The sequence below is a fragment of the Toxorhynchites rutilus genome, chromosome 3 (genome assembly GCF_029784135.1).
Source record: "Toxorhynchites rutilus septentrionalis strain SRP chromosome 3, ASM2978413v1, whole genome shotgun sequence".
In the NCBI taxonomy this organism is placed as follows: Eukaryota; Metazoa; Arthropoda; class Insecta; order Diptera; family Culicidae; genus Toxorhynchites; species Toxorhynchites rutilus.
The window spans coordinates 227,759,204-227,780,888 of NC_073746.1; the positions used below are offsets into that span (position 1 = coordinate 227,759,204).

Consider the following 21,685-nt stretch of genomic DNA (forward strand, 5'->3'; position numbering starts at 1 on the left):
TGTTGTTTTCGTGTGAGGTGATGGGAGAACCTAGCCGACGCCACTCCACATTTGTTAATTGCTCATATAGCGCTGCAAAATTTCCTGCAAATAGCCAATAAAATTTATCTCAGCTGATCTAACTGCCAATCCAGGATATCAATTCGTTCAGAATTTATGAATATCTTCGCCACAGCTCGTAAAATAATTTATTAACTGCGTGCAGATCGAAGCGTCTTCGCCTCTAAACTACACTAGTTCCAATTAGTCTAATATATGACACTTGGATCACAGTTCGGGCATTTGGAGTGGGCGCCGACCAAAGTGGCGAAAATTACCATATTAATTGTTCCGATCCTTCGTTTTGGTCGTAAAAATCGTATCCCTCCTTGTGGAACTAATGTCCTCTTCATGGACTCGGATCTCATCCCAAATAGGTCAATTCAGGGGGCAAGACATAACTGTCAAAGTAGCTTCTGGTTCGTGCTCGGGGCTCTCGAGATTGATCTTTTTCTGGGTGAAGCCAGGGGTTTACGACCACACCGCCCCACTATTTAATGACTACGCTAGCACTCAACTACAGTTTTCTGTCGCTGGCAGTGATTTTTATTTCGGTTTTATTTCCGCTCCCTTCCGAAGGCGCGCACCCCCTTCTGTCCTTCTGCCCGCATAATTCTTCGCAAGAAGATGTCTCTCGCTCGTTCGCCGCTTCGAGAAACATTAATTACACATCTTCCAATAGATATATAGTGTTATCCTGTCCTCATCCAACTTAACCGAGCACCGCTCAAGAAGGGAGATAAAATCGAACTTATTTGTCCTTCGTGGAGCGCAGCTTCGTGTCCCCCCGGGACGGGATGAGACAGAATTTATTATATTAATTCCGAAAAATGAAAATAGCGCAATTTATAACTCTCGATATAAATAAGTTTTGTGAAAGTGTTTTTCACACAAACTTTTATTGCCTCCATCCACACTGCCAAGAGGGGCCTTTCCGAAAAGAGGATTCCTATTGTCCTGCTGCCCGGGTTTGGAATTCTCGAGTGCGAAAATTGAGGAAAAGTTAAGTGTCAACCGAAATTCCTTCAGTTCCTGACACTAACGGCCAATGGTTATTATTCTTGTAGCTCGTAAAAATGGAAGCTGGCGAGCACTCGGCCACTAGTACAACACTACTAGCATCGGCTTTCGCGGGCAGGAGACAATCGACGCCGCGGAAGCGCAGAATTCCAACGCCCGTTCCATTTAATTAAATCCCGACAGTGGGGGGAACGGTGGTGACCCTACCGAAAAAATGCTCGTACCGCGTGCCGACTTCCTTTTCCGAAGACTTTTGTGTTGTAGAAAGCAGACATCTAATTAAATTCATTAAATTAGCTGTGATGAGATAATAATTTTTAATTCCACCCTTTTCGCTCTCTCTCCCCTGCCACATTCACAGATTCAGACACCGGAGAATCTGAAGGCACTCAAGATATCCTAACATGCGGGTCCTGTCAGAAAACGTTCGCCCTCTCCGACATTGTGCGATTCATCCAGCACAAAGTGCTACAGTGCAACAAGGAAAACTACGGCCAATGCTATTCACAAGGTATGTATGACCGAATCCCAGCCCGGGTCCCGGGACGCGGAAGAATGTGTGGAGTAACTTTCTTTTTGTGTTGGTGCCCACAGCAACAGCCGGCGACAGAGATTCGGACGATGGACGACCTCTTACGTTATCCAACTCACGGCGGCCCTCGATCTCTGCACCCATTTCGGCCCGGAAACCCAGCGGTTCCCGGGTTCACACACCACCACCCACCAGTCCGGCGGAACTCCTTCGGGATGGTGCGTCCAGCACACCAAAGCGATTAAATGAAGGTAAGTTTTGTTGTGCTGACGGAAAAATTGTGCGATTTCGAACTACCACCAATTCTTACGATCCGTCTTCCCTGCTCCAACAGAGTCGGACAACACTCCCTCCACGCGGTGTCCTTCGAACGCTAGCGCGCTGGGCACCAGCACGGCCAGTGGCGCCGAGGACGAGGAGCAAACAAACAAGTTGCCCTCCGGTGACGAAGTTCAAATCAAGCAAGAACGACCCGAATCGGATCTGGCCGCCCACAACGGAGACGAGCCATCATCCGACGAACCTGCCCTGAAACGTTCCCGCACAGAGATGTCGACGGATGTCGAATCTAACACGACCAGTACCGGTAAGTTGACATGTGAACATATCCTCGCAGTCATTTTAAAGTGTTCATCAAATATGCATTCCTTCTGCTACCCTCTTTGGTCCCCCGTTCTTCTATTCGGTCATGTCCAGCTGAAACGATTAAATGCCCTCTCGTGTTTTGACCACTGGCCTCCTGCTGGGAATGTGTAACACATATGCTGGAAGGGTTCGTTTTTTTTTGCACAGACAGTGTCCACTCACTTGCCAATTGTGATTACATGCAGAATGCATAAAAATATCAATTACTGTTGATTAATTATTCATACGGAGTTCTTCTCCACATACACACGCACCTCTACCAGCGTCCTGAAAAGGACTTATCTCGGCTTGTCGTCTCCCGCTTGTAGCTAGCTTGTGTGCGCTGTTTTTGACATCCAAACCGAATGGAGGGCAAAATCGAATGAAGAGATTAAATCCATCATACTATTATGCTGTCCGGACTTTCGGTGATTTAATTCTTTCGCGCGCTGAGTGCAGTGAATTGCTCTCTTCGGTTAACCCTTCCAAAGCATCCAGATGTCCATCAGTTCACGGTTAGCTGCATTTTGGCTGCATCTATTCAATGCTTTGTTCCCGTGTTCCCGTTCTTCACCACCCACCGTCCCATTTTTCCCTCCTTTTGCTTCCCGAGTTCGAGTTTTCTTCCCCCTGTTGCGCAAATTGGTGTTAATACCCTTCTTCTTCGAAATTCAGAGGAAAAATAACCACAAAGAAAGGAGTTTATAAATAATATTGGTGATTTGGAAAATCCACCGTGTCCTCCCTGTCGGGGCCCATTGTGTCCGGGCCGAGAGTTGAGTCTATCCTACGAGCTGGACTCGTACACATCACGGGACTACGGGAAGACGCCGGGAAGCCAGGAAGCCGGCGATTATGACGTTCTGACCCACGTTAAAGAGGACTGTGAGCCAGCAGCTTTTGTTATGTGTCGCTCTGCATCTTTTTATTTCATCTCTTTTTTTCCAAAACCGAGCATCTAACCTCATTGTTACCGAGTGGCTATTCACAGTGTCACGATTCACGAAATCCCTTTCACCCGCTGCTGCTGTCCGGTTGTGGCGGTGTGTTTGTGAATAAGCTTAAAACGTGGGCATTTATGCAAATGCAGGACAGCAGCAGCAGCGATGTCGTAATGGTCGGAAGCGATACAAAGACGGAATAATATTTCTCGTTTCCGTCATGTGGGCGGGGGTGGTGCGAGGATGTGAGGGATGGTGACACTTGTCCGCTTGGAGAATGACCCCGGATAAGTTTTCCAGTCTCTCTCATGTGTGTTTCCCTTTACGGTGTCCGATATTTGCTGTGAATTTGTTTTAAATGTGTCGACTTGGAGATTTTTACGACCGTTTCCACCCCGACGGGGAGTCCAAGCTGGATGCACTACTACCATACACACTCCGAAATGGAAGGGTTATTCGCCACCAGAAGAATGGGCTAATCAGACTGGTTTTATTGCTATTTTATTTCTTTGGAAACTATCTCCCGGTGGTCACACGGAGTGAGTTTTCCGCTTTCTCTGTCGCCGTCCCGGGCGCTCTCTGCACATTCCGGATGTTATGGGTTTTCCGTTGGCTTCAGTTCAAACCATATGTTTCTTGTGGTCGAGTTAGTGCAACGTTTTTCGCAGTGCCGGCAAGATATATGTGGAAATATTTCTTTTTTTTTGCTTGTTCTTCTTCGCCATGCCATGAAAACCACAGACAAGAAAAGACCTTCGATCTTGTTGGACAAATCCTGTATGGGACGCTTCGCGGGTTTGCTTAGCAAACCTGGGAATTGAAATCGCGCATCCGAAACTAATCAAATTGATCAAATTACGTCCTCTGTTCGCGTGTCTCTGCTCTGGTCACCCGTAGAACGTGAATGAGAAAATTGCATCCGGATGCACACGAACCACCACCATCAGCAGAGGCAGCATCAGAAGCAGTGGCGGGGACGAAAACGATACTTTATATCCTGTCTCGACCAATATTTTGTCGCTACAGGACCAAAACCAGCGAGCTGCACTTATCCACGTCGCCAACGTCTCCGTCTTTTGTGCACTGAGCACAGTACAATTGCTTTTATGTGAAATTCCATTCCTGCAAATAATAGATTTTCCTTTTGCGCCAGAATGAACTTCTTATCCCCTCCTCGTCCTGTGCACTTCCAGTCGGCTCCACGTCTCGCATATGCCAATCGGTATTGAAACGACTCTCCAGATAAGGGGACACTTGGCCATCCACCCTTTCCTCTCACCGGTGGGCATCCGGGGCTTGTGTCACATGGCGCGCACTGAAACATACCGTGCTGAGGTTATTATCTCCCTGCTTATCAGTGCAAAAAAAGAAGGTTGGCAGCCTAGACTGCTAGAAAACGAGGCAAATTAAAATGTCAATATTGGATGTGTCTCCGAGTCCACTGGGAGCGAACTTCTGGCCATGGCTGGTGTGACGTCATACGTCATAAGCATCCAAAGACGCACACAACTGTTCCTGACATGGCCGTGTGGACTTCTCGAACGAAGGATAATCCTTTCGCTCCAAGTCTTCCGCTGTGTTGTCACATATTGAGCACAGCCGCCCGCTAGAAAGTGTTCCTGATTGACACAAGCGAAAAGAGCGTAATTGATATTGTCTTATTTGTCCTGTGCTCTGTGCCAATGGTGACGTAGGAACGGATTAGACCCTGCACTGCACTCGAACCAATCAAAATATCATCTTACACTGAGATCACAGCAGCAGCCGCAGCAACTGAAAAGCTTCTATTTTCCGTTTGTCTGTCATTTGAATATGGTTAACCCTTTTTTTTGTGGCTCAGCACGTTCGAAGAGGGTGGCAACAGCATCTGCTCGCATCGCACATTTTCAGTGCACCAGCTGATATTCAACTGATTATCCGGGCGCATTCAAACCGAGAGAAAAAACTTCATTGTTTGTCTAAAAATTCACTTTCGATCGACTCCCGGGGGCAGGGTATTCCCTGAAAGTGAAACGCCCCGCGTGTGTGGCACCCGTCATCACGCCATCGACGGATCGGAAGTGGCCTTCAATTTCATTAGGAGTAAAAAAAACCCCAACCTTATGGTGTGTACGCGCGTTGATCATCGTATATCCATGCTCTCGAATGATGCCTTCAATCCTTTATTCCTCACCGCCCAGGAGACAGCAAAAACAACTTCCGTAAACAAAGCCGACTAACCTACAAAATCGTTTCACGCTCGTTGACAGCCTGTGTGCCACTCCACCGCGAGGATCTGCGCGGCGGCAGCACGCGTGTTGTTTTTGTCTTGTTCAATATATTACCCATTCATGCCGAGTCGTCGCTTTCCGGGGCCACCGCGGAAGATTGTGCAGCACGAGCGCGACGAGACCCGCACAGGAGCACCGTAGATATGGTGCGCGTAAATGCGGCCCGACTGGAACCGGGGGAAGAGCGAGGAATTCCGGGAAAAGGGTACCTAGCGGAGTTGCACTCGTGTCGTTCATGCTTATGTTAATTATCCTTATGCTTGCTTGTGTTTTTTTTGTGCGCCTCGAATTTAAAGGATCCGATGGCAGTAGAATGGAAGATGAGACGAGAGAATAATTAAAACACTGCGTCGTAAACTTCCACCGAAAGAGGAAGTGTGATTGTCCCGTGCCACACACACTCACTGGCTTTTCCATTCATCGAGATGTGTTTAATATTCCACACTGAAAAGGACATAAATTTCATCTTCGCTCGAAAGGGAAATGACCAAATCGGTTAGAATCCATCCTTCGAATAAAACATATTTATTCACAGCCGACCCTTCCGGTTGTCCCGTCGATCCTAAGCTGATAATGGGACGCACCGTAATAAAAATCGACACTGCCCTGGCCTTTCTTGGGACGCTGGGTATGATGATAGCGGTCATATTCTGTCCTTGATAACGAGCTTTCGGGGCATCCCTCCCCTTCGGATTTGGGTCTATTTTCTGAGCAAACAAAGCTTCTTTTTTTTGAAGAAGGTTCTCCAAGGGGACAATGCAAATTTGAAGAGGACTAATTCTCTCCGGCGCTCGTAAAAATCCACTCAGAATGGGTCGTACGTGACCGAACCAAAATTTTACTGACCACCAGGGATTCCTCCAGCGAAAATTCGATTGAATAAAACTCCACTCAAAGGGGTTCGATACCACCTGTCGAACCGTTTCCCACGGACGCTGGATGACAGTTCAAAACTAGAGCTGCTCAACCCACTCAACTAAACAAAGGTTGGCTAGTTCTGACAAAAAGGTACGCCCCGGGTGCAAACTGACCTGCGGTTATAAATATTCTCTCTCCTTCTAGCTGATGGCTATCGTGATTATCCTTTTTTTCGTCTCCTGCCACTACCAGGAATCAAGTCGAAAGAAAGGATCATCAGATCGTTATCGCGGGGCCGCATTTGATTTATCGATCCCGAAAAAAAATTGATCCTGCTGTGGAAGCATCGCGATTGGGATATTTATCACCGCCCGAGTGTCTTCCAGTGTCTCTTTTTTTTCAATGGAAAATAGCAGGAATAAATTGAATTTATAATTACGATTTTGTCGTTACGTTCTTCTTCGGGGAACTAGTTTGGCCGTTAAATTGGACCGCTGACCTGCTCAGTTGCATTGTCTCGTGCCTAGCACGATCCACAAACACTTTGCCTTTCGAGGGTACCAATTTACATAAAGGTGCGTGTAACCCCTTGATAATCACAAACAACTACTATTTTCGGGTAGCACAAGCTGACGGAATCATCGCGCGGAGGGCGAACTAGGAGCGAGGATGCGTAGCACATGCTCATCCCTTACTGTCGTGACCTTTCCGTAGAGTGAGCGCGAGATGAGTCTTTTTTTGTTGCTGTTGTTGATACTGTCGAGGGTTTATCGTTTTTATTAATAGTTTGATCAGTATATAAAAAGCATTCCAGGGTCACAGCGGATGAACTTATGGGTTTTGTTTTGTTGGGTGACATTTTTTCTATTGCAGTCATGAAAACGTTTTTATTCTTATTATTTTCAAGCGCTCGCAACGTTCGAAAGGGTGAACAATATGGAAATTAATTTGAAATGCATTTTTGATGAATGAAGGCGCACGATCTTGGCCAGAGAGCGCGCGTGGGCGCGAGCAGAATTCACTTGCATAATAACAATACTGCTGTTTTCTCATTAATCTTGCCAGCTATCGTATTCTTAGCTTCGATAGAAGCAGTCTCACCCCCTTTCTGTGTATGTGTGTGTTGTCGAGATTCCTTTCGATCTTTCCAGAATAATCTCTGCGCAATCGAAAAGCCGGCCACTCCTTGCGCGCCAACGAAACGCGAAGAACCTGCGAGGCGCAAAAGATCACGTCGATATTGAAACATCATCTTGCAGTCATCGTAGAGATGGGATGGTATATTCCTGTCGCCGATGACAGCTGGAAGAACCTCTCTTTTCCGTTGAATTTTGCGAGGGGGCGAGAACAATGCCCACAGAGAATCGCTCGGAACTGTCACCGGTCTTCAGGGGGTCACTCACTTACATTCTCGGCGATTTGCGGTTTTGCGTAGTAACATTTATCATCCTCAGCTTCGCGCCCCTTGAACCGGACAGCGGCTTTAACCCGTTGCAAACGAGGCACGTAGCTATCCGCCTAATGAGAGGTTAGGAGTCTATGTTTATGTCTTACTCTTTGGTCTCCGGAACCCCACATACTCCCCAGTGCTTGGTTGGACAAAACACGCGCTTTGGAGACACTGTCATTTCGCCGGGACTGAATGGGCGGGTGTGAACAGACGTGAACGCTTCGCGCTCAGCTTGGTTCGTTGTTGCGGAAAATTATTGGATGTACGATGATTAATTGTCGCATACCTTCATGCGTTCGCACTTGTGGCGTGTCGTTAAAGCTCCATGCTTCATGACGCCAACGCGTTACCACCATCGAACGAGACGAGGCGTATTGCCTTTCGAACTTCGCCCTCTCCCCCTCAACATGTAGTCTTGTAATTCAATTATGATGCCAAATCCGATTTAAGGTGTGTCCACAATAACGACAATCCCCGATGGTAGGCCCATAACTACCACATGGGTCATTATCGCCACACCGTGGAGAATGAAGTGAAAATTTTCAATTTTTCATCACCAAATTAAAACCAACATTAGAAGCGCCACTGTCCTGTCTTCTCTCTAGCCTTAACACGCTGCACACAGGAAAAAACATCCTCTTCTCGCCCCCTTTCGGCAATAATCCATTTGCCACATGTTTCAATCCTGCGTAAAACGTGTTCAGAATCAAATTTAGCCGTTCTCGGCTCTAAATTTTTCCCTTGTCTGTCTATTTCTTGCTGCTGCTGCTTTCATTGGCCTTGTCAGAACAATAAAATAAATGTTTCTCGTTTTTCCTGCTCTCTGTCGATAAGTACTACATTGGCTTTAACAAAAAAAAAACCGACAATATCCCCCATATATTAACACATCGAAAGTGATTACAGAAATTGATCATCTTTAACCCCGACACAGCGCTGGCTGGACGCTCTGGTTATGTCGATCAACCCAGCCCTGAAATGTCAGGCCACGATTGGACACGCCACAGCAGCCGCAAATCTATTTTTGTCGCCGAATTTTTTAAAAAAAAGAGGGCCACTCTACTTTTTAATAAAACAACACCAATTTCCACGGAGGAGCGCCAGCTGAAATGGAAAGTCCGAGATACTGCTACCTTAGTGCCTCGCGTCTCGATTTCAAGGGGTGTGTGGTGTTGCCTTGGAAGTCACGAGCAACATAAAAATCATAAATAGAGCACGGAAAAAAAACCACCCCGGCAAAACGCGTTCTCCTTAGCCTTTGGGTCCACAGCGGAGAGGACACCATCTGCTATTTGCGATGTGTGTCTGTTGGAACATATATAAATATGCGGACATTTATATTCTACGGTTTCCCATCCGCCACCGTCTTGAAGATAGCCCGCCAAGAGAAAGTGTGTTGCTCACTGGCTGCCATTAGTGGCGAGCCGACACACTCTCCAATCGGAGGGGGCGAACCATCGGAAAGTTGTCCTCATTTGTATTCAAATACGTATATCACTATTTCTCGGGTGCCCATGAACGGTCGTTTACTAGCGGGCGCTTGTGGACCAGGCGAAAAATATGGCTCCCCCGTACCAGGACCACGTGTGGATTATGTTGGACCGTAATGGGTTTCGTTTTAGCCTTACCTTACCTCTGCTGATCCGCATCGAACCCGGTCCGATGCGTCGTCCTTTCATTTGAGCCAAAAATTGTTATTATTATTATTAAATATTTATATTTTTCTGTCTTTTAATATCACATTGATACAAATTAATGTAGAATAAGCACTGCGCAAAACAAAAAAAAACTATTTGAACAACAATCCTAACTAAAATGTTCTATACTCCTAATGATCTCCTAATCCTGCGTTTGAAGATACTCTCCATAAAGCCCCACGGATATGTCGTCAAGTTAGTGAGTGTTTGGCTGCCTCTAATAGTTTTTATTTATAGTGAAGTATGTGTACCTTCTCTCAGATTATCATCCCTGAAGATAGTTCTAAGTGTTTCTAATATTAAATAAAATAATTATTTGATGTTCTTTTCTTATTTAAATTCGAACTACATACTCTTACTCGATCAGTATTAAAATTATTCCAATATATTATCATCAAAAATATCATCATTTCAATAGAAAATCTTTATCAGAAAAAATATGTTCAGGATTCCTTGTAGAACGGCTTGATAAAATTTAATCATCGTTCATTATTTTTATGGAAAATGTGTTTATTCCGCCCTCCAATGTAATCCTTTATTTGCTTCATAAACATATGTATTTTCTCCCAGTCACAAGTAAAGAGCCGGATATCCAACCGCCAGATATTCGGCCATCCGGTCTTGAAGCTTGCCGGTATATCCGGTATCCGGTATCCGGCCTAACTACCATCCGTTTCACTTCACTAATAACAACTATCGAACAAATGAGTAATTTGAGGCTTGAGTACTATTTTTGCAACAGAATTTGCTATGCGACAAATATTTTGAATGGTACAGATTGTGACACACATTTTTGAAAGAAATGGTACAGATGGAAAATATTGCAGTATAATTATAACAAAAATAATTACTTGACACAACCTTTGTTGTTTTTGGAATATATTTTGACCTAGATAAACAGATTGAATTGATTGTTCCAAGCTGAAAACCCTGAATTCACGATGGTACATGAATATCTGAATGATTTTTTTCTAACGATACTCAGTAATATCTGATAGATGCAAATCTGTGTCGAATTCGTTGCGTCCTAGCGCCGATACTAATAGGAACAAAAATATGACATTTTCAATGATGTCAGATTTTTTTAATATTTTTTTTTGTGTGCAACTCTAATTTTTGCGGTGAATTATCGGGTTATAACAATGACAAAAGAACAATCTAATTATTCAACAGTATAAATATACACATCCAATTGTTGTCAATTGGTGTTTTAGTCAAAAAATACACGAAAGTGTGCAGAGTTAGCAATGCCTACAATGTGCCTACGAGCAAAACCATATGACGATAATAAGCTCTCATTTGTGCCCGAATAGTCTATCTCAGGGGGACTACAATTATCAGAAGTGTTTCATTTTGTACGATGATCTCTACACTAACGAATTCTGTGCGGGCGATCCCTGTCTGATTGTTTGACCTAGAAATAAGATGCAATCCCTTTTTAACGTACAATAGCACACCTCAGTCCGACCGTCCAACACGATCATATCTAACTATATTATAATCATTCATAGCAATAGCAGAGTCATCAATACTTTCATTCAACCATGTTTCACTCACGCAAACAATGTCAACACCACCAACTGACACATCTGCGGCGAATTGGACGATCTTTCCAACAAATATTCAATTAGTACTAACTAATACCAACGAATCGTCCAAATATTTACTTCCCATTTTGACGCAGAGATCTTTGCTTGTTAAAAATATTTTAATTAATTTTCATCAAAGCGAAATAAAAACCGATTCCGGATTGCGATTAAAAGCCATGAAAATATTTCTGCATCCGCCGCTGCATATAAACAAGACATTGCGAAATTATGTAAATATCATTTGGTTTGCACTTCCTCCTCTCTAGCAACATGGTATTCCCCATTCCGTACGCGCACCCATCGATTGCGGATTGTGCGGTGGTGACCAAAGGGGGAAAATTTTGCGGAATTCAATACGCACACATACACACGTACGCATACCTGGTTCTGTGCAGCTGCATTTTTCACCAAACAATCAGTCGGGCGGAATTGCACAAGCGAATCAATGAATGTCCCTCCAATATAAATATTTATCTCCTGTGCGCGCCTTCTCCGTGATTCCCAACATGCTTTGATGATGAACCCGTTTTTCATGCAATTTTTGAAATATGTTTTCGTTTTTTCCTTGCAGAACCCAGTAACTATGTGTGCAGCACGTGCAAAACCAAATACCATTCGGCGTGGCGGCTGGTGCAGCATGTCCAGCATGCCCACAGAGTGAAGATATACGAGGTGTCGCTAGTCGAGGACGAGGAGCAACAAGAAGAGCAGAACGCGGCCCCCGTTGACAGCACCGCAGAGAGAAGCGAAACGGAAGCGGAAGCGGATAAAGACGAGTCCCCGGCAGCCAACGAACCCGAATCGTTAGTGCAGAGCGGCAAATCCAACTCAATGAATAACCTCAGCGGCACCTCCAACTGCTCTAGCAACAACACTAGCGGTAGCTCCAGAGCAAGTGGAATCAATCTGCTGCAAAGCCAGCTCCAAATGCAGCAGCAACAAACGCAACAGCATCCACCCCGTGACTCCCAAAGTCTTCCACCGCCAGGCATGAGACACCATCCGCTACTACCACCGCCAGAGATGCATGCGAACCCCTTTGGCTTGCTGCGGATGCCACTGAACCACCACCAGCACAGCCCACTCTTCGGCCGCGGTCACCATGACTTTCGCATGGAACATCTCATGTCCGAACAATTTCGCAACCATGGTCTCAATCTTGCAGCAGCTGCAGTCGCTGCGGCGAATCAACTGAAATCTCACAATCAACAATTCAACGCCACCAATCCCACAACGGAGCGACCTCCTTCGTCGGGAAGTGTGTCGTTACCAGGCGCCACCCAAGGTCTCGTTTTGGAACCTCACATGGATTTTTACTCTCAACGCCTGCGGCAACTCGCAGGCACCACTAGCCCTGGAACAAACCAAAACACCTCCAACTCACCCAGTCCCCGCAAGCAGCACTCGCCCTGCTTCGCTAGTCCCTCGCCATCTCAGCTTCCACCCACCCCGCTAACGAATAACTCCCGACCCCAAAGTTTGACACCACCGGAGAAACATACCGAGCTTGGTTTGGAGTCGGGAACCATCACCAACACCCCTCGGTCGGCTTCGACTCCCCCTAACAAGCAAAGCCAGAACACCGATGCGTTCTACTCGTGCGAATTTTGCGGCAAGAAGTTTCGCTTCCAGAGCAATTTGCTCGTGCATCGGCGGACACACACCGAAGAGCTTCCTTTCAAGTGTACCAGTTGTGATTTTTCCTGCATGGACGAGCTGAAACTCAAGCAGCACATGAAAATGCATGGCAACCCCTCCGAGGATGGAGCCAGCAATCCAGACTCGATGGATTCCGATCTTGACGACGACTCGGACAACGAGATGGACGCGGAAGACATCGAAGCCGAGGAGAACCTCCTGGATAATGAGGATGCTCTTGGGGATGAAGCCGAAGATCTTAGCATGAGTAGTACCCAGAGTCACGCCAAAAAAGACGGTCAAGTCCATATGCCGTCCTCGCTGGTCGGAGAACTTATGGACAAGTTTGGGCTTTCGAACATCGCCCAGTACTCTGAGGCGTACAAACAGGCTCTTCAGGAGTCGGGAAACGCGCTGAAGCTGCAGCTGACGAGTAAGGACCGGGACAACAATAATAGCGCAATGGCTATTCCCGGGCTGGCGGAAAAACTTAATGGACTGCCGACCGCCTTACGGATCAAGGAGGAACTAGCGAAGAACATGCTGCAGCATCATAATCCCCAACTTCCACAGGTTCCTCTGTTCAATCCGTTCGAGAATCCCTTCGAAACCTCCAAGCGCATGAAACTCGAAGGTGGTGAGAGCTGGTGGAATATTCCCGGACTTCACCGAAACGATTCTCTTTTCGAGAACTTGAAGCCACATCGAGACCGAGGTCACGGTGGACTACTCCAGCCGATGATGAAGAAGGAGAACAAGCTACGGAACGATACGTGCGAGTACTGTGGAAAAGTGTTCAAGAACTGCTCGAATCTGACCGTCCACCGGCGAAGTCATACCGGTGAAAAGCCTTACAAGTGCGAACTATGTTCCTATGCGTGTGCGCAGAGCTCGAAACTCACGCGTCACATGAAAACCCACGGACGACTCGGCAAAGACGTCTACCGATGTCGCTTCTGTGAGATGCCCTTCAGTGTACCCTCGACACTCGAAAAGCACATGCGAAAGTGTGTCGTAAATCAGGGCAAGTTGCAGCAGCAACACGCCCAACAACAACAGCAACGAGAACTCCAACACCTGCAGCATCAACAGCAACTCCACCACCAGCAACAACTAGCTGCCCAACAACAGCTTGCTGCGCAGCAAATGGCAGCCGCGGCAGCGGCCCAACAACAGCAACAAGCCGCAGCCGCGGCAGCCGTCGCGCAGCAGCAGCAGCAACACCGGGATCATATGCAACAGTCAACGCCACAGCCTCCTCGTGATATCACAATGATACCAGTGTCCCCACCTCAACCACCGCAACTTCCTTCCGGCCTTCTGCTGCCTCCACTGCCAATTCCCCCCATGGTATCCCTGCCGGAACACCAGGAACGGACAGCAACCACCCCCTCCAGCAGTAATCCCACCACTCCAATCATCAAAGAAGAAGCGGCAACAGCATGACTTTACTCTCCATGGAGTGGTTATGAACTACCCCCCAATAGGATGATGTCCAGAATTTACTAAGAAAATCGAACTGAAGTTACGAGATCCTCCACTTCGCGAGCGTGTGATCGCCTAAGTTCAGTTCGTTTTTCCGTGCCCAGAGAACTATCCTGACCCGGGCAGGATACCATGTAAAGACAAAAAAGAAAAAAAATACGATGAAATTAGAGGCATTAATACCAAAGTTTAAAAAGCGAGAAGACACAATTATTAGAAGAAAAGATTTTTTATTTCTCGGTTTTTTATGTACATAGTAGTGTTAAGGAAGAAAAAAGGCATTTAAGTTAGTTAAAGAAAAAATTATAAATTATTCCCATTTTTACCAAGAGACAATTTAGGAGCCAATCCCAGTGGTAGTGACTTGTACATTTTTTGTCGCTCGATTTAAGAAACAAATAAAAGAGTAAAAGCAGCGGTTGACATTTTAAAACAAACCATTCGACGAATCAAAACTAATCGAAAACGGCACATTGCCTGCCGTCACATTTCGGTGTTGTTGAAGAAAAAAGGACGATAACATTTTTGTTGGCACTTTAGTTCACTGAACTTCACTTCTGTCCCCCCCTTCTGTAAGATAATTGTTTAGGCTAATTGAAGTGAGATCAGAAGCAAAATTGCATTTTTTTTTGGTCGTTTGTATTTTTGTTTGGTTCCAATTTCTATTTGGACTCTTTTTACTTCTGTTTGTTAGAGTTGTCTTTTGGCAGGTTATGTTTCTCCCAATTTGTCTGTAAATAATAGTCGTGGCGTCCCAAGATCATCTTTAATATATTCCGACCGCAGGCGAACCGTTTTTATTTGCTAGGTTCTACGTTAAGACTGATATATTTTCTCTATTCGTTTTTAGTGTAATCTATATCTTTATAATTTAAATCGGCAGCATTTCACGGACAATCTACCACTTCGCCGTTTTATGGGGGAATGTCCGTGGAATTTCTCAAATTTATACACCAAATTGTTTTAATATTTAAAAATAAAGACACATAGTTCGATTTTAAGATGAGCAAAAAGCATCTTGGTTGTTCTTGTTTTATCCCTTCCGATAGTTTGACATTCCTGATTCTCTATTTCATTTGGGGATGAACGTAAAAAAAATCTCACAAATCTTTCGAAGGACTGTAGTCGCGACGCAGTTGATTTTAACAAATAAGAAAACAAGAGAAAAAAAAATCACACAAAGATTCCTATTAAACATTATGAATTTATGTAAATGTACAAATTGAATCTAAGTATAAAGCGAAGGGTCGAATCAAGTAAAGGGTAATGAAAACTAGTAATTTATTTAAAGAGGGACAAAACTCAACAATAATAATGAAGGAACACGATTAAGAGTAGATGATACAACAAAGACAAAGATCAACAGCGAAAACCATGCACATACAGGCATTATACAAATTCACATGTAGACGACACTGAAACGAACACTTAATATATACACACGCAAAACAACACACATTAAAAACATGAAAAACAATATTTAATCGAAATGAAAAAATCCCATTATTGTATTTAATGCAAGAATAGTGAAATAACGGAAAAGAAAAGATCAGAAAAACACAAGAAAAACCTATATTGTATAACGATAATAAAAACGTACTTAAAAGAAATAAATAAAATATAAATGTTTACAGAAAAAAGTATTTTTGTTCTTCCGTGTGATGATTTCTGTTCGACATATCCGAAAGCCTGCGATCCTCGGTGTGTACATCTTCGATCGCATGAATGTTTGAATGTTGTGAAACGGTGCGGAGAGCAATTATTTGAGAATGTTCGCCCGAATTTAGACTGTCGGTTTTTCAGCTAAACGTTTTACCTGTGCGCTAATTCAGGTGAGCGAAACGCTTAGCATAGGTGAGAACGATAAGCTGTACCTACCTCTATATTGCATACAGGTCAGGGGCAAAGGTAAGTCATTGCCAACACTAGATGGCGCTTCGGCTGAGTTTTCACCTGGAAAATGTTGTGGTTGGAATCTAATTGGATTTTGAGGGAAGTTGGCCTACCTATACCGTACACTGACGAGAGAGATTAGTATGATATTGGAGGACAAAAGTGGTTTTCAATATTTCTCGCGTGTAGAAATGCGATAGAAATACGTTAGGTGGTATTGGACGATAGGATTTCATACTACATATTTCCAATTTATTTTTGTAAACTCTAGATATACAGCTCGGACTCGATTTTCTACAGTTTTTTCTCACAGTATATAATCGGATAAAGAAAAAGATTTTTGAATTTGATGAAATTGAATTTTTTTCACAGCATCTAATCTAATGAAAAAAATGATTATTTTTCGAATCATACGCTACATAGGACGATTCTGTTACTTTCATTTCAAAGATGAAAAAAATATTACAGAATACATTAATTCAGTGGATTTATGTTACGTTTATAAGTCAAAAACATAAAAGTTAGTGGTTTTTAAGGTATTATAATTAATTTAGTTCCAAGAATGGACCATAAACTATATGTTTACTATCATCCAAATTAAAGCTCTCTAACTGCTCTACAAATCGTTCTTTGACATCCAACTCCTTTAAATTCATTTTATTTTTTAATTTCACTGCAATATTATTTTGAAGAATTTTTGGTGAATCTTCTGAACCTCTGAACCTTATAAGACGAATTTCATGCCAACTCGACTGGCCGTTGGCAGCAACATCTCAGATAGCAGCGAAACGTTGTGGATGTAAGCACATGGGTTTTAAGCAACTTTGCATACTTGAAATATTCGAAAAAAGAATTAGACAACTTCTTTGAAAGGGACAAAAAAAATTCTTGATTTTTTACAAAAAATTATATCTTAAAAACTATAATACCTACAACATATTGATTAACCGATGAAATGTTTATTTGAAATTGGAAATTGGAAAGGAAATTAGGAAATTGTTTGAATTTTCATGAAAAAATACCATTTTTTGAAGAAAAAATTCGCTGAAAAAAATTATTTGAAAAATTAAAATTCATTTTTCTCAAAAACGTATTTTTTAAATTCTCAAAAACATTATATGAATACCCCTTACAATTTCCAACAAGTCGTCCATACATTGGAAAATGGGCACTTTTACAGGGAAAAAGTTTTTCTAACAACAACTTTTTCATGTTTTTTTTAAATTACAACTAATCCTAATTTTGTTTAAAGCAAGATAGGAAAAATAGTGTATTCAACAAAGTCTTAGATCTGATCAAAATAAATATGAACTTTCGTCGAAGACGTCAACTTTCTATCTTTTATAGTTACTGGAATATAGGACATTTTTGTTTGGAGACCCCTGAAAAAAATAATGTTTTACTCGTTACATTTTTGTGTGTGAATTCTCGCGTTTGACATGTTCTTGACATGTTTTTAAATAGAAAAAAGTTAGCAGAGAGTGTATGGCGTGATAATTTATCCAGTCTACTTTGTGACATTCTCCGCTTAGAACCGGTTCCGGCAATTCGAATGGGTTCAAACTGTGTGATTGCTACAGGAAGCACAATTCTGACTTCACAATTGAAAGGCATAGGAGTTGAAGAGCATCTAAAATTTCGAAACGAGTAAGAGTTTCAGTTGAGCAGTCATTGAGGCGGTCTGTGCGCAAATATGTTGTTGCTACACTTTAAGTTACATATCTAAAAAATCAAATTAACTCATGAACGTGATCATACAGTCGCATAAATTTTGTGAAGAAATGCTTCAGACAATCCCTTTACACGCGTTTTCATAAATAATTATGAGGATCGCTTCCACCTGATGGAGGTTTTAAACAAACAGAACTTTCTGTATTGGGTGGCTGCCAATCCAGGGGAACCCAATGTACTATATTTGCACTCTTCAAAGGTTACAGTGTACAGATTTTGTACCGTTTTAACAAATGAGACCAATTCAGCACGTGGAACTATTTCGCTTTTGATGTTTGTGTCGATCCAAACCGTTGTGTGTGACATCAGCATTAGGTGAGACTGCTGAGTACTCGATAGTTGGAGCGAGACTGAGTATTAGAAAACGCGAATGGCTTATTTATACCCAATAAGTTATAAATGGGAGCTCCCGTGGCCGAGTGGTTAGCGTCCCACATTATCATGCCGGGGGTTCGGGTTCGATTCCCGTTCTGGCCGGGAGATTTTTCGTCAAAGAAATTTCTTCCGACTTGAACTGTGGTCACGCGTATTCTGGAACTTGCTACTCCAGAATACATTCAAGGCGTGTTATTCGGCATAGAAATCTCAACAAAGTACTACTAATAAAAATGACGCAAGTAATACTTACGTTGAGAAGGCAAAAGTTCCACTGGGAACGGTAATGCCATCCAAGACGAAGAAGAAGTTATAAATGGACGTGGTTAATTTTCAATATATCCACTCTCCGCAAGCGCTGCATTTACATTTCTAGCGAGCGACACACGCCTGATTCGTGGTGGTATATAAAAACTATACCTAACGGCTACACCCATTTCTCAGAATGAAAAGTACGGGTAGGTAAAGACAGAAATGCTCAGAACGAATGTATGGAAAAATGCGTGTGCTTCCCATTTTTGTTAATTTAAACCGTTTATGGATTAGGAAATCGTAAAACATAACAAATATAACAGAATTTCCAATTCTATTATTGGTTTGCAGCAAAAAAAACAAAACTCTGGAGAATGAGAAAAACAAAACACGACAGTCGAACATCCATTTTTTGATATCGTCGAACTTCTTTCCTGAATGTGTGTTCTGAGAATAACGCAGAGGAGTCGGGGTAGCTTCTTGAAATTCAATGTATTGTCTTTGGAATTAATCGCCCAAAGGTTTAACAAAAAAGTGTTTTTTCAATATTTTTACTGAAATTAAAACAGATCGGCTATAATGGACAAATAGTGGGGGGAATATGGACAGGTTTGTAACATATGAAGCACAGAGTTTTATCACTAGCGAGAGGGATTTCAATTATTTAAATATTTCGAATGTTCCACTCACAAATGAATTAACTTTTCCGTAAATACCTAATTTAGCTTCTCTGCTAACTCATAAACCTAAACAACCTAAATATATCAGCGAATTCAATTTTGATATTAAACCACTCAAAATGGTTAATATCGAAGCCGCTAAAATTACATCCACACGCGGAATCCGGTTTCGGTTTTTTACCCTTTTCAATTTTGATCCGTATTCATTGCCGTAGGGTGCTTCAAATATTATAAAATAACATTTAGAAGGTATTCTCATTAACAGAAATCTGAAATTTAAAATGTAACTGTACAAATCAACCACCTGTCTATACCCCGCCTGTCCGTATTACCCGCAGTTCCCCTACCTGAACTCAGAGCGATCGATTTACTTTCATTTGTTTTAGAGAATCTTGGATGACGGTGAGACACCACCAAAGTAAAAACTGCTTCGTTTAAATTTTTTAAAGCTCTTAAGTTTTACGGAAAATTGAACACGAACAACAAGTTCTTTCATGGGTGAAAAGACCGTATCTCTGGAGAAGTGTCCCTAGCAACAAAGACAATCTTCGTTAAAATGTAATATTTTCTGGAATACACTTCTATTGGGTTGTTCGGGAAGTTTGTGCCGCCCCTGATGATATTCAAATCGAGACGCTGATCAAAAATAATCCTCAGTACACGACTCTTGAAATAGCAGATTCTATAAAAATATTAGATTGGGGAGAAAGTAATCCATTATTTTTGCGTGAAATTCCTTTTCCAGCACCATGCCGGCGAGGTGAGGAAGAACTGTGTCACCAGGTTTGATCTTTTTAAAAGCCATTACCAAACCTCACCGGAGTAATAACCGAATGACACGTTTTCGGGTCACTTCTAAAAAATACACTGCGGATTATCTTTGGTCTGCTACTATCAACACCAAATGTCTTGCTATGCGCTGAAGTAGGAGAAGCTCCGTTTGACATCTTTATGGACGCGGCGATAGTCTGCGAGCTTTCTTGTCTAAACCAGCGGAGATGAGGAGACGCACCTGACTGTCCTAACGAAAAAATCTTACAACAGGTAACATACTCCAACCTTCCACCGAGCCAAACTACTTTGGTTAGGAACCAATGGAGGATGCAGAAACAACTTCCGAATTGGGGCGAGCTCAGTGGGCCTGAAGCACACTTTTGTGGAATTTATCTCACGGAAATGGTCCTAAGAACCCGCTACTGCAAAATATCACACAACTTCAACAGAAGAACTTTTACGAGATCATCGGGAGGATTAGTGGTCATCCTTGGTGATGACCTTTCAAAAACTGCCTCACTGTTTTGTTTTCTAAAAGATACCAACTTGTATTTTAAAATTTGTATAATAAATTGTAATCCAAAGACCCATGTTCCTTTCTCTTCACGATAAGGAGAACAAGAAAAGTCGGCATCTTCGAACGGCGGGCATCCACCATCTTTGGCCAGGAATCTTGGCAATCTGACAACTTCGGCAAATGACCAAGGAAAAGAATCTAATGTTTGAATGTGTTGAAGTTCTAGTGATATAAACATTTTAAATTGTTTATCCGAATAGGTATGTTAAATCAATTAATGTCGGTAATAAGTTCATTGTGAACACAATTCGTGGAACTTATTGAGTCGTTATAGGTAGCTCGGTAATATGAGAGGATAGTTGGAAGTCTCAAAAAATAAAGAATGTAAAAACGTAATATAACGTAATAACACCGTGAATAGAATTTGGAAGGAACTAAACAGCTATACAAATTAATTCACGGGAAATGTTGAACAAATAAAATAATAGAGGTCAAACCGCTTCTATTTATAGAGCTAACATTACTATCAATGTTTTGACATAACAAATAATAACAAAATAGAAACAAACTCAAACAAAGTATGAAGTCACCTCAAGGGATATAGTATTGCTCTACGAATTTTTGCAAGCTTTCTTCTCAAAACTATGTTTATTCAACCGGTGGTATCGATATCTCAGAATCTACTCGATCGATGCGACTGAAATTTTTAACAGCATGTAAAAATGAATTATCTAAAGCGTTACATAGCCGTGTTTCATTTTTCATGAAAAATAATTCATTTTTAACAAAAATAGTTGCCATTTTGACAATTTTCCCCAATGTAACGCTTTAGGTATAGTCCTAAAGTCTCAAAATTTTCATTGGAATTTGTTCTACGACACCCCGTTGCTTCAGAATCGATACCACCAGCAAGGTACCAATTTTCAGACAGCATCTACGCATCTAGCTGTCGACAGCGTAATAATCACTATTCGTGTACTCAAAAAATGGAAAATGCATCTTCAAACATACCTCAAATCGTAAACAAAATACCCGAACACTTCACTTCCTTCCTAATATCCAAAATAAAAAATCAGGAAAATTCTTCATTTTTCGACCATCCAGACAGAGGTCCCCCCTTAATTGCTATGGTCGTACTAGATTAGATACCTCATCATTATGGATATAACTCGGTAAATAATAGGATTTTCGAAAAGGCCTTTCTAGGGTATTTTCTTGAATGCCTAAGCTTAAGAAATATGAAGAAAACAAGCTTTGTTTTTTTTTCAGATCTATATACTAGAATACTGGCCGGTTCCGGTTCCGCCCAACAAAGAACTA

General features: G+C 42.6%; 1 protein-coding gene across 2 annotated transcripts in view; it reads left to right on the plus strand.

The window, feature by feature from the left end:
* LOC129776652 (B-cell lymphoma/leukemia 11B) overlaps nt 1-14,958 on the plus strand; it is a 129,117-nt gene extending 114,159 nt beyond the window's left edge. For both annotated transcript variants that reach the window (XM_055782416.1, XM_055782415.1), the window contains exons 2-5: nt 1,421-1,570; nt 1,654-1,842; nt 1,926-2,177; nt 11,592-14,958. In XM_055782416.1, coding sequence (XP_055638391.1) covers nt 1,421-1,570; nt 1,654-1,842; nt 1,926-2,177; nt 11,592-14,104 — 3,104 coding nt within the window. In that variant the 3' untranslated portion in view covers nt 14,105-14,958. The remainder of the gene's footprint in view (nt 1-1,420; nt 1,571-1,653; nt 1,843-1,925; nt 2,178-11,591) is intronic.
* The last annotated feature ends 6,727 nt before the right edge of the window (nt 14,959-21,685 follow it).